Genomic DNA, 13709 nt, shown 5'->3' with positions numbered 1-13709 from the left:
CGGGATAGTTTCCTTGAACAGTGTGTGCTGGAACCGATGAGGGAGCGAGCTATCTTAGATCTGGTGTTATGTAATGAGGCAGGTAGAATTAGGGACCTAGTTGTGAGGGATCCTCTTGGGAAGAGTGATCATTGTATGGTGGAGTTTCTGATGCCGATGGAGGAGGAGAAAGTAGGATCCCGGACCTGTGTCCTTTGTTTGAACAGAGGGGAGTACAATAGGATGAGAGAGGAATTGGCGAATGTAGATTGGGGGCGCAGATTCGTCGGTAGGTCTGCTGAGGAACAGTGGAGGATCTTTAAGGAGATCTTTCTTGGTGCTCAGCAGGAATTTATTCCGATGGTAAAGAAGGATCGTAGGAGAAGAGATTATCAGCCGTGGATTACGAAGGAGATAAAGGAGAGTATTAAATTAAAACCTGATGGCTAAAAGTAGTGGGCGAGAAGAGGATTGGGAGAGGTTTAAATATCGAAGAAAGACGAAGAAGTTGATAAAGAAAGGAAGGATAGACTATCAATCTAGGCTAGCGCTAAATATAAAAAAGGACAGTAAGAGTTTTTATAAATATATAAAAAGGAGGAGGCTGGCTAGGGTGAATGTTGGACCCTTAGAGGATGAGAGGGGGGATTTAGTGGTGGGGAATGAGGAAATGGCTGAGGCCTTGAATAACTGTTTTGCTTCGGTCTTCACGGAGGAGGACGCGAATAGTTTGCCGGGTGTTAACGATGGGAAGATGGTAGGAGTGGAGGGCCTGAATGAGATCATTGTTACTAGAGAGGTAGTGCTCGACAGACTAGAGGGACTGATGGTGGACAAGTCCCCAGGACCGGATGGAATGCATTCAAGGGTTCTGAAGGAAATGGCGGAGGGGCACAGCCTCAAGATAAAGGGGAGGCGGTTTAGAACGGAGTTGAGGAGGAACTTCTTCACTCAAAGGGTGGTGAATCTCTGGAATTCTCTGCCCGTTGAAGTGGTGGAGGCTGCCTCGCTAAATATTTTTAAGAAGCAGGTTGATGGGTTCTTGATAAGAGAGGGGATTAAGGGTTATGGGGAGAGGGCGGGAAAGTGGAACTGAGCCACAACAGGTCAGCCATGATCTTATTGAATGGCGGGGCAGGCTCGAAGGGCTAGATGGCCTACTCCTGCTCCTATTTCTTATGGTCTTATGTTCTTATGTGATAGTGGATGCCTTAGTGATTGCTTTCCAAACCTCGCTGGATTCCGGGGAAGTGCCGGAAGATTGGAAAACGGCTAATGTTACGCCGCTGTTTAAAAAGGGTAGCAGGCAAAAGGCAGGGAATTATAGGCCGGTTAGTTTAACGTCTGTTGTAGGAAAAATGCTTGAATCCGTCATCAAAGAGGAAATAGCAAGGCATCTTGAGAAGAATTGTTTGATAGAGCAAACGCAGCACGGATTCATTACAGGGAAGTCGTGTCTGATGAATTTATTGGAATTCTATGAGGATGCATCTTGTGCGGTGGATAGAAGGGAACCGGTGGATGTGGTGTTTCTCGATTTTCAGAAGGCGTTTGATAAGGTGCCGCACAAAAGGTTGTTACAGAAGGTTAGGGGGCATGGAGTTGGGGGTAAGGTGTTAGCGTGGATAGGGGATTGGCTGTCAAATAGGAGGCAGAGAGTGGGTGTCAATGGGTGCTATTCGGATTGGCGGTTGGTGACTAGTGGAGTGCCCCAGGGATCGGTGCTGGGGCCTCAGCTATTTACCATTTATATAGATGATCTGGAGGAGGGAGCCGAGTGTAAGGTGTCGAAATTTGCTGATGACACAAAGATAAGTGGAACAGCAAATTGTGCGGAGGGTGTAGAAAGTCTGCAGAGGGATCTAGATAGGCTGAGTGAGTGGGTGAGGACCTGGCAGATGGAATATAATGTTGGCAAGTGTGAGGTTATCCACTTTGGTAGGAATAATAGTAGGAAGGACTACTACTTACAGGGCGAAAAGCTGCAGCATGCTACGGTGCAGGGGGACCTCGGGGTCCTTGTGCATGAGTCGCAAAAACCCAGCCTACAGGTGCAGCAGGTAGTCAGGAAGGCAAATGGGATGCTGGCCTTCATAGCAAGGGGGATTGAATATAAAAGTAGGGAGGTCTTGCTGCAACTGTACAGGGCACTGGTGGGGCCGCAGCTGGAGTACTGTGTGCAGTTTTGGTCGCCGCACTTGCGCAAGGATATTTTGGCCTTGGAGGGAGTGCAGAGGAGGTTCACTAGGCTGATACTGGAGTTGAGGGGGTTGAGCTATGAAGAGAGGCTGAATAGACTGGGCTTGTTCTCGTTAGAGTTTAGAAGGATGAGGGGGGATCTTATTGAGATGTATAAGATAATGAAGGGGATGGATAGGGTAGAGGTGGAGAGGTTCTTCCCGCTCAGAAAGGAGCGCAGGACTAGGGGGCACAGCCTCAAGATAACGGGGGGAGCAGTTTAGAACAGAGTTGAGGAGGAACTTCTTCACTCAAAGGGTGGTGAATCTCTGGAATTCTCTGCCTGTTGAAGTGGTGGAGGCGGGTAGATAGGTTTTTGGTAGGCAAGGGGATTAAGGGTTATGGGGAGAAAGCGGAACTGAGCCACTTCAGATCTGCCATGATCTTATTGAATGGCAGGGCAGGCTTGAAGGGCTAGATGGCCTACTCCTGCTCCTATTCCTTATGTTCTTATTATGTTCAGTGTTAATGTCAGCCTACTTGTGATGAATAAATCAACAAACTTTAATGTTTGATTATCTGGTGAAACAGTTTGCTCATTTAATAAGAACAGAAAGTGCTGGAAAAGCTCAGCAGGTCTGACAGCATCTGCGAAGAGTAAAACCAAGATAACAGTTTAAGTTCAACACGACCCTTCCTCGGAACTCTGAGTTAGCCTGTTAACATTAGCCTGGCATAAATCTTTGGCTGTAGGATCCATACCAAAGTTTAGATTTAATTGCAGCTAATGCATTTCAACTGAAGTACAAAAAGGATACAAGTCAGGAGACATTAATCATGCAATTTCCAGTCTAAATTCTGATTTAGGGATACAGAAATCTGTTCTCAGGACTACTGCCAAAGCCAACTGTGCCACTAAGCAACCTTTAACTCCTTCAAAGTGCTAAAATGCATCCAATGTTATAAACAGTTTATGAATAGGATCACATTCTCATCTTCCATACCTGTATCATAATGTCTACATACTCCTTATCATCAAGCAGGCAGAGATATGGATAGAGATTCATTTTCCAGGAACAAGTTCTGTCACCAGCCAAATGAAACTTGTACTCACGAAATGCCTGCAGTAGAGACTTTTGCCACTTGGCACGTAAATCTGCCAGACGGTTGCGCTGATTCAAAACATAATTTCTGTTAGTAATTATCAGGTATAATAAAGCATATTGCCTAATTAAAAAGAAACATCCTGCTGATGCAACTGCACCAGCTACCACACAGCTGTAAAACCCTCAGGAAAATAGCAAGGGGAAGTGATGGCCTAGTGATATTGCTAGACTCTTAATCCAGGAACTCAGCTAATGTTCTGCGGTCCTGGGTTCAAATCCTGCCACGGCAGATGGTGGAATCTGAACTCAGTAAAACAATATCTGGAATTAAGAATCTACTTAACTATGACCATGAAATTGTTGTCAATTGTCGGAAAAACCCAGCTGGTTCACTAATGTCCTTTAGGGAAGGAAATCTGCCGTTCTTACCCAGTCTGGCCACAGCAGTGTGCTGACTCTCAATTGCTGTCCAAGGGCAACTAGGGATGGACAATAAATGCTGACAACAGCCATGTCCCATGAATTAATTAAAAAACTTTTCTGAATCCTAAAATGGGCAGAGTACTATTAAAAAGGAGTAAAAATACATACATCTCATCTGCAAGATTGAAAAAATATACAAGTATTAACTGGAAATCAGTTACACATGATGGACTGAATAAATGAATATAGAATATTAGATTGTACATAACACAATGTGAAATATTTACAAAATAGAGAACATTCATGTCTGAAACAACACATTTCTTCTTTCAATATCTTATGGTTCCATGCCACTCTGAAGGTGAGAAGCAAGCAGGAATCAGGCTGGAAAACCAGATCTGACGTTCCTGACAACAATGGCTAACCAACTATATAAAAGCCAAAATGTTCATGATTATCACTAATGACAAACAACAAAGACACTTAAGGCTTGCAGCCAATGTTTGACATTTTGTCTTCAATTTTAGATGAAGAAACCATGATCTAAGTTAAAAGGAAGCATAACAGAACTCTTCCAATTTTCCTTCATTATACTGTGCGTGCACTTAGTAGAAGATAAGTACCATTCTTTTCATCTTCTCTGTAATGGGTTTTGTTACTTCCACAGAATCAATAGTAATGGTATCCGCTTGCTCCTTGCTTAGTTGTCTATCAAATCTCTCCTTCATTTCTTGTACACAGAGATGCAGTTTGGGATATTTGACGGGCTCAGCCTGTAATAAAAAAGATGCTTAATGTGTATTACTACTTCTAATTCATCAGGATATGGTCACCTAATTATCATAGTATTGCCAACCCAGAGATAGTAAGTTCAAATCCTGTTATACTAAATTGTGAATTCAAACAACCAAGCAATTTGTGGGCTACGACTAGAATACGATCATGAAAATAACAGAATTGTTGTAAAAATTCATCTGCTATATTAATAATTCCCTTGCGGAACCTGGCCTACATGTGGCTCCATACCAGATAGTTGATTTTCAGTGCTCTCGTACTATCCAGAGTTGGACAATAAATATGATCCTGCCAGTGATGTCCACAACCGAAACTCTTGGTTACTAATACACTATTTCCTAAATTATTCATTTATGGGATGTGGGCATCGCTGGTTAGGCCAGCATTTATTGCCCATTCTTAGTTTCCCTTGAGGTGAGGATGAGCTGCCTTCTTGAACCACTGCAGTCCACAAGATGTAGGTACACATACCATGCCATTAGGGAACAAGTTCCAGGATTTTAATGCAGTGACAGTGAAGGAATGACGATATGGTTCTGAGTCAGGACGGTGAGCGAATCAGAAGGAAACTTCTAGGTGGCGGTGTTCCCAGGTATCTGCTGCCCTTTTCCTTCTCGATGGTGATGCCCATGGGTTTGGAAGGTGCTGCCTGAGAAACTTTGGGTTCCTGCAATGCCTCTTGTAGATGGTACACACTGCTGCCACTGCTCATTGAGGGTAGAGGGATTGAATACTTGTGGAAGGGATAGCCATCAAGAAGGCTGCTTTGTCCTGAATGGTGTTGAGCTTCTTGAGTGTTGTTGGAGATGCATTCACCCAGGCCAAATGTTTTCCAACATAGTCAACTGCTTGCTCACTTCACTCAGATAGCATGCCAGCTTCAAAACCTTCTATAATTACCATATTCCTTTAAAGAGCAGAGTCTTGCTCTCTTCCTCTTATCCAACTGACCACTCACCTCCAATTTCTTCTAGAGTCTAGAATGTCTGTCTCGGTCTCCTTATCCATAGGAGTGAGACCACTGTTGTCAAAGCCATCAACACTCTTTGTAACTATAACAGTAGAGCATTATGCTCTACTTAGTTTATCCATTGTCAACTAGGAAGTCATCCAGAAATAGACTGGGCATGCCAATCTCAGGAATCTGAATATCCCTGTGCATCACCACTCAGTACTGTGAAATTTAAATTTTAGCAATCAATCGACTATCTCACATTTAGTATCTATACTACTCTTTAATTTGACCAATACCCTTTATCTCCTGAATCATAAACTACAGAAATAATCCACACTCAGCAGTAACTTCAGGGCAAATAATTTATAAAACGATTGTAATAATTAAAATGGCATACCCTTGACCTATTGACATTTCAGTTTTGCATGCAGGCTATTGGAAAAAATAAGGTTGAAATTCGAAAAGGATAAGATCAAGTAGAATAAAGAAACCAAGGAAGGAGTTTGAGGCAACAAACTAGCTACCAGGCTTTCTCCTCCAAGTATGGGCCATGTGCAAATTCCCTAAACAATCTGTAGATTTAACTGGGTCTTTCGTGGTTTTAACAGTCTACTTCATTGTGGAAATAAGCAGTCACTTAAAAATGATGATATTTAATATAGAAATCTCAGAACGATAAGTGGCTCAGGGGAACTTATCTTGGGTATCAGGTGTTAAGGAATCAATTGTGTTTTGGGAAGCTATAAATAGTATGCTTGCTAGCTGTACAGCAAACTATTAGAGCTATCACACACAACCGATATACAGGCACAACATCAAAATTCTTAGGTAGCCTACCCTGCCCAGTAGAAAATGCATTTTAAATGTGTTTTTTCTCCTCCCTGGTGCAGGCAGTGCAATATAACATTATCATTGCAAGCTCTATAATTTAGAGTTACCTCATTGCTCTCCATATTAGATATATCTAACATGCGTTACAAGCTTCAACATTTATCAGGCGTTGTTACTGATTACCTCATTCATGCAGGTGAATACAAAATATTCATTGACTTTTCAATACCCCTTCTTTGGGAGAATATTTCTAAAACAATTTTTTGTTAAAAATTCTAGTACATAAGTGAATCTTGAATGGGGCAACAATTTTCATGGGACAACCTATACAATTACTCATTCCTTACCAAAGTAAATTAAAGCTTTCAAAAACATATTAGCGTAATACCCCTGAAATAACATGTGGGTACATGCAACTAAAAAGGTGCCTTTAAAATATATGACATATAATTTATCACATTCAGATAATGGTAACTTGAAAAAGCTTTCAGTCAGCAGAACAGCATGATGATGTTGGTGCTACAATTAAACTGTAAAACTTCTCAAAGTTTCTCCGTAGACTGATAGCAGCCTCTACCACATAATGAAAACCAATCCCTTCAAGTTTGCAAGTTGGTATTCACAAATCTTTAGCTTCGTATTATTCTCAGTCGTTCACAGAGGTCACTGATAAAAAAAACTCCCCAGCTTGGCTGGTCTGTCACAGGCAGGAAGAACACTTCCAACATCTCCTGTGTACCAGCAGCTAAAAGTCATGGCTGCTTGGACAAACGAGCTGTACCTTTTGGTGATGCAGATCACTCTGGGCAGCATGAGAACCATCATGCATGCCAGAAACTGATAATGCATTGTAATTGGTTGGAACTGCAGCAAGTTTGCTCCATTGTCAACAGTGTATGTATATAAACAAGTCCTTCAAGTGTGATACATGAATTATATATGACCAGCAAATAATCAATTAAAAAGGCAGGTGTGTAAATTAATTTGGTGCAAATTATTTTCTATGAGGCACTGTATTTAAAATGCAATTCTATCTCTCATACCTTTGAATAAAATTCCTTCACTAATGGAGACTGGCAAACTTCCACTTCAGGTTCAGTTTGGAGCTGGAAATCAGGGTCGACAGCACAAATGGCTTTCAATACCATTTCTCTTTCATCTTTCTGGAACACACAGTTCTTAAATAAGCCTTGCGTTGTGAAACCATCTTCCTCCAGCTGCTGAAGGCACCTAGTAAAATAATTTTATACAGGTTATGAGTAACTTCGGAAATGTGAAAAGTTGCAAGAAAATGTTTAATTTTCTCAAAGGTCACAGATTTCCTGTGGCTCAACCCATTATATACTGGAGATAGACTTTACCCAGTCTTCATAATTTACAAGAATTAACTCATTTGCTGAAAAAGCCTATATGAAAATACAATAGGGTACAGTCATGCTCATTCAGACTCCTCTTTTGAGGAATGGTCAAAATCACTCTCCAACAGAGAGCTGTCAGGTCACGCTTCCTCGCTGTAAAGACACTCAGAGGTCATCTTGTGCAAGATAGCCAAATGAAAGAGTTCCGGGCTGTGAACTACCCGAAGCACCAACCCTGGGGAAGCAATCCACATGGAAATACAACTAATTTAAAGTATTTTTCTTTATTAGTTTGATTTACTTCTTAACACTGTCACTGTGAGAGATTGACAATTGTGAATCTGAGCCCAAAGTATTTGATTCAGAATCTGAACTGACACTCAATGCTGAAGGAGTGCTGCACTGCTGGGAGATGCTGTACTTTGGAAAAGGCATTAAGCTTAACACAGAACATAGAAAAACTACAGCACAAACAGGCCCTTCGGCCCACAAGTTGCGCCAAGTATATCTCTACCTACTAGGCTTACCAATAACCCTCAATCCTACTAAGTCCCACATACTCATCCAGAAGTCTCTTCAAAGATCCTATCGAATCCGCCTTCACCGACAGCAGCCAATTCCACGCACCCACCACCCTCTGAGTGAAAAACTTAACCATGACATCTCCTCTGTACCTACTCCCCAGCACCCTAAACCTGTGTCCTCTTGTAGCAACCATTTCAGCCCTGGGAAAAAGCCTCTGAAAATCCACTTGATCAATACCTCTCAACATCTTATAAACCTCTATCAGGTCACCTCTTATCCTTTGTTTCTCCAAGGAAAAAAGATCGAGCTCTCTCAACCTATCCTCATAAGGCATGCCATCCAATCCAGGCAACATCCTTGTAAATCTCCTCTGCACCCTCTCAATAGCTTCCACATCCTTCCTGTAATGAGGCGAGCAGAACTGAGCACAGTACTCCAAGTGGGGTCTGACAATGGTCTTATAAAGCTGCAGCATTATCTCCCGACTCCTAAACTCAATCCCTCAATTGATGAAGGCCAGTACACCACATGCCTTCTTAACCACATCCTCTGCCTGCGAAGCCGATTTGAGAGTCCTATGAACCTGGAACCCAACATCCTTCTGATCTTCCACACTGCTAACAGTCTTACCCTTAATATTATATTCCTTCATCCCATTTGACCTGCCAAACTGAACCACCACACACTTATCTGGGTTGAAGTCCATCTGCCACTCTTCCGCCCAGTCTTGCATCCTATCTACGTCACGCTGTAACTTCTGACATCCCTCCAAACTATCCACAACACCGCCAACCTTCGTGTCATCGGCAAACTTACCAACCCATCCCTCCACTTCCTCATCCAGGTCATTTATAAAAATCACAATGAGCAAGGGTCCCAGAACAGATCCCTGGGGCACTCCACTGGTGACCAACCTCCATGCAGAAAAAGACCCATCTACAACCACTCTCTGCCTTCTGCAGGCAAGCCAGTTCTGGATCCACAAAGCAACGTTCCCTTGGATCCCATGCCCCCTCACTTTCTCAATAAGCCTTGCACGGGGGACCTTATCGAACGCTTTGATGAAGTCCACATAAACCACATCTACCGCTCTTCCTTCGTCAATGTGTCTCGTCACATATTCAAAAAACTCAACCAGGCTCGTAAGGCACGATCTGCCTTTGACAAAGCCACGCTGACTACTTTTGATCATATTATACATCTCTAAATGTTCATAAATCCTGTCTTTCAGGCTCTTCTCCATCAACTTACCAACCATTGAGGTTAGACTCACCGGTCGATAATTTCCAGGGCTATCTCTATTCCCTTTCTTGAATATAGGAACCACATCCGCAATCCTCCAATCCTCCGGAACTTCTCCCATCTCCATCAATGACGCAAAGATCATCACCAGAGACTCTGCAATCTCTTCCCTCGCCTCCCACAGTAACCTGGGGTACATCCCATCCGGTTCCGGTGACTTATCTATCTTGATGCTATTCAAAAGCTCTAACACATCCTCTTTCTTAATGTCCACACACTCAAGCTTTTCAGTCTGCCGCAAGCCTGCACTACAATCACCAAGGTTACATTACAACTTCCGTGCACCACAGTTCCTATCAAAACTTCCCTGTCTCATCAGAACGCTGTCGTGCAGAACTCCAGACAAACATTCCTTGAAAATCTGCCACATTACTTCGATACATTTCCCCGAGAAAACCTCCTTCCAATTTGTGCCTCATGACACTATGGTTCAGAGTTTGTGGTTGTTTTGCAAAGATTGGCAGTATTCACCATCACTACAGTGGTTCACAAATGCACAGTTAAACATGGAAATCCAGAAGCGGCTGTCAGTGCCTCACAGTCATCTACAAGGTACACTGCTGAAGTCCACACAGATGGAAAACTTCAATTGATGTGAATTTCAACTTTTTAGTGTTACGTTCCAATTTCGCTTTAAAAGATCTTCAAAAAGCTATGCCCTGCAGAAAGAGGTGTAACTGAAATCATAATTACTATCGGACAACCTCCCTGGTGCTGAATATCGAATTTTGTATTTGTGTAATGTCAAGGTTCTCCCTTATGATAAAAACTCTATTTTTAACATACCGATTTATAAAAAAAAGCAAAGTACTGTAGATGTTAGAAAAGTGAAATAAAATCAGAGAACTCAGCATCCTAGTCAGTATCTGAGGAAAGAGAAAGTTTTCAGGTTGATGATCTTTTGGCAGATATTTGAAATGTTGGTCTGTAACTGCGCCCCTGTGCCTGCTGCTGCTGCCCCCATTTTGGAGCATTTCTCCTGTTGGGGTGGGGGTCTGGAGGGGTCAGGCCTCTGACTGGGGTTAGGGTGGGTCACCCTCATGTCTGTGTGTGTGGGGATGATGACCTGAACATTTAGTGGTGGGAGGAGGTTTTTGGAAAGGATAGGGGATGCTCCCTTTGTCTGCAGGGGGATGGAGGCTAACATTGCACTCTAGGATCAGGGATCCGGGCTGAGCGGTGTGTTTTATAGTCTGTATTGTGATGTTAGTGTACCTTTAAGAATTTGCTTTTTAAAACATATTCTCTGCAGCTCTCATTGTGGCACTGGGATGTCTACTAGGAGCTATTTTATTGCTCCTTTGGTGATTTAAATGGGTGTTGTTTATTTTTACTTTGTGAACTAGTTTTATGACACTGCATTGTCAGGAGGAAGAATGTTTGCAGGCCAGGCGATAGGAGCTCTTTCATTTTCAGTCGTGAGCTGCAGGTTTTAGGTTTATAAGTAGACATCAAGCTGGAAAGAAGTGTCTCTCTCTCTCTCTCTCTGGTGCTGATTAGCTGAAAGCATTCCTGGAGTAGAAAGTCTGCTGTTGATGGCTTGACCAGAGTCTCTCCCTGGTGTTTTGGGAAGCTGTTCTGACTTCAAACTGTCCTGAGTGTTTCAAGAGAACTGCAGCATTCAACCAAAGGATATAATTCCAGTATCACGTGAGCATTAGTCTTTGCTGTGTTAAACCTGTGGAAAGATTTTGTTTATGGGAAGTTTTGGTTTGATTGGAACATCTTCAATACATTTGTTAAAGGCTATCATGTTTGTTCTGTTTTTGTCGTAACTGATAAAAGTTATTGCTATTTTTCTTTCCATACATGTTAACTATATTCTTAAATAAACTTAATTTAATAAAAGCTCCCTCGTGGGTCATTTGAACCGCACTCAAGTGAAAAATTCCATCCTAGCCAAATTCAAGGTACAAAACTTACGATCCACACAAACCCCATAAAGCACTTTGGAGTTTCTGACCTGAACTATAACAGTATGTATTTCCATTGTAAAGATGGTTGAATTTCAGATTCCACCTGGCAGGCACTGCCAACGACAACAGGAAACACTCTGGTTTTCCCGCTGGCAGTAGCACTTAGCTTTTATTCGGGAGAATCATGGCCTACATCTCCCAATTCTGATAATGTCATGGAAGCACGCAGCACTAAAAACAATAAAATAAAACTACCTACCCACAATATTCTTAGCAATATAAATTAAAACTTACACAAAATGGTAATTAATATTAAACAGCAGCAAAATATAGAATGAATTGTAGGGGCCAATGAGACATGAGCTGGGAATGGAATTAAAAAGTAGAACCGACAAGGTGGTCATCTCTGGGCTACTGCCTGAACCGAGTGCAGACGGGCGTAGGGTTGATAGGATTAAGGAAGTGAACGGGTGGCTCAGGGATTGGTGTGGGAGGAACGGGTTTGAATTTATGGGGCATTGGCACCAGTATTGGGGTAGGTGGGACCTGTTCGGGCGGGATGGGGTTGGTCTGAACCGTGCTGGGACCAGAGTGCTGGCGAATCGTGTAAAGAGGACTGTAGACAGGGCTTTAAACTAATTGGGGGGGGAGGGTGTGAGGGTAGGTGACATTACAGGGTCTAAAGTTAAGGAGACGGTACAGGTAAGGATAGAGGCCGAGGATGTCCCAATAATAGAGGGAGTAAGGGGCGTGAGTATGGTTGGTGGCGTTCCAGCAAATAAGGTCCAGGTGAAGGCTGGGATGAAGGCGCTTTATCTGAATGCGCGAAGCATTCGGAATAAAGTGGATGAGTTGGTGGCGCAGATCGACACAAATGGATATGATCTGGTGGCCATTACAGAGACGTGGCTGCAAGGTGACAGGGACTGGGAGATGAATGTACAGGGCTATCAAGTGTTTAGGAAGGATAGGCGGGAGGGAAAAGGGGAGGGCGTAGCTCTGCTGATTAAGGATAGCATCAGGGTGGTAGCAAGGGATGATATTGGAGCCAAGGAGCAGAACGTGGAATCGTTGTGGGTAGAGATTAGGAACAGCAAAGGGAGGAAGACGCTGGTAGGTGTTGTCTATAGGCCCCCGAATAATGATCTGGAGGTGGGGCGGGCTGTTAACGCGCAAATAAGTGCGGCGTGCAGGAATGGGACGGCCGTAGTTATGGGGGATTTCAATCTGCATATTGATTGGTCGACCCATGTTGGACGCGGTGGGCTCGAGGAGGAGTTCTTGGAATGTTGCCGGGATAGTTTCCTGGAACAGTGTGTGTTGGAGCCGACGAGGGAGCGAGCTATCTTGGATCTGGTGCTATGTAATGAGGCGGGTAGAATTAGGGAACTTGCAGTGAAGGATCCTCTTGGGGAGAGTGATCATTGTATGGTGGAGTTTCTGGTGCAGATGGAGGAGGAGAAAGTGGGTTCCCGGACACGCGTCCTTTGTTTGAACAGAGGGGAGTACGGTAGGATGAGAGAAGAATTGGCGAATGTGGACTGGGGGAGCGCGTTGGAAGGTAGGTCTGCTGAGGAGCAGTGGAGGATCTTTAAGGAGATCTTTCTTGGTGCTCAGCAGAAATTTATTCCGATGGTCAAAAAGGACAGTAGGAGGAGAGGTAATAAGCCGTGGATAACGAAGGAGGTGAAGGAAAGTGTTAAATTAAAAACGGACGTGTTTAGAGTAGCTAAGAGTAGTGGGCGAGAAGAGGATTGGGGGAGGTTTAAATGTCAACAAAGATTGACAAAGAAGTTGATAAAGAAGTGTAGGAGAAACTATGAAGCTGGGCTAGCGCTTAATATAAAAAAGGATAGCAAGAGTTTTTATAAATATATAAAAAGGAAGAGGCTGGCTAGGGTGAACGTTGGTCCCTTAGAGGATGAGAAGGGGGACTTAGTGGTAGGGGATGGGGATATGGCTGAGGTCTTGAATAACTTTTTTGTTTTGGTCTTCACGGAGGAGGACGTGAATAATTTGCCGGATGTTAGAGATGGAAAGGTGGTAGGACTGGAGGGTCTCGATGACATTACTGTTACTAGAGAGGTGGTGCTCGACAGACTGGAGGGGCTGATTGTGGACAAGTCCCCAGGACCGGATGGAATGCATCCGAGGGTCCTGAAAGAAATGGCAGAGGTGATAGTGGATGCCTTGGTGGTTATTTTCCAGACGTCGCTGGATTCCGGGGAAGTGCCGGAAGATTGGAAAACGGCTAATGTTACGCCGTTGTTTAAGAAGGGTGCCAGGCAAAAGGCGGGGAATTATAGGCCTGTTAGTTTAACGTCTGTTGTGGGTAAAATGT

The 13709-nt window shown here is 43.4% G+C and overlaps 1 protein-coding gene across 2 annotated transcripts in view; it reads right to left on the bottom strand.

Annotated features, from left to right (window-relative positions):
• Nucleotides 1-13709, bottom strand: part of polrmt (polymerase (RNA) mitochondrial (DNA directed)) — a 132293-nt gene that overhangs the window by 85358 nt on the left and 33226 nt on the right. For both annotated transcript variants that reach the window (XR_013889492.1, XM_080212775.1), the window contains exons 5-7: nt 7311-7497; nt 4310-4459; nt 3162-3329 (exon numbers count right to left, since the gene is read on the bottom strand). Coding sequence is in view for 1 of the 2 variants with exons in the window: in XM_080212775.1 (XP_080068901.1) it covers nt 3162-3329; nt 4310-4459; nt 7311-7497 (505 nt within the window). In the remaining variant the exon portion in view is untranslated. The remainder of the gene's footprint in view (nt 1-3161; nt 3330-4309; nt 4460-7310; nt 7498-13709) is intronic.

This window comes from Carcharhinus amblyrhynchos, chromosome 26 (assembly GCF_965287045.1).
Source record: "Carcharhinus amblyrhynchos chromosome 26, sCarAmb.v2.hapA, whole genome shotgun sequence".
In the NCBI taxonomy this organism is placed as follows: Eukaryota; Metazoa; Chordata; class Chondrichthyes; order Carcharhiniformes; family Carcharhinidae; genus Carcharhinus; species Carcharhinus amblyrhynchos.
Note: the sequence above shows the minus strand (reverse complement) of the source record. Positions and strands in the feature narration are given on the sequence as shown.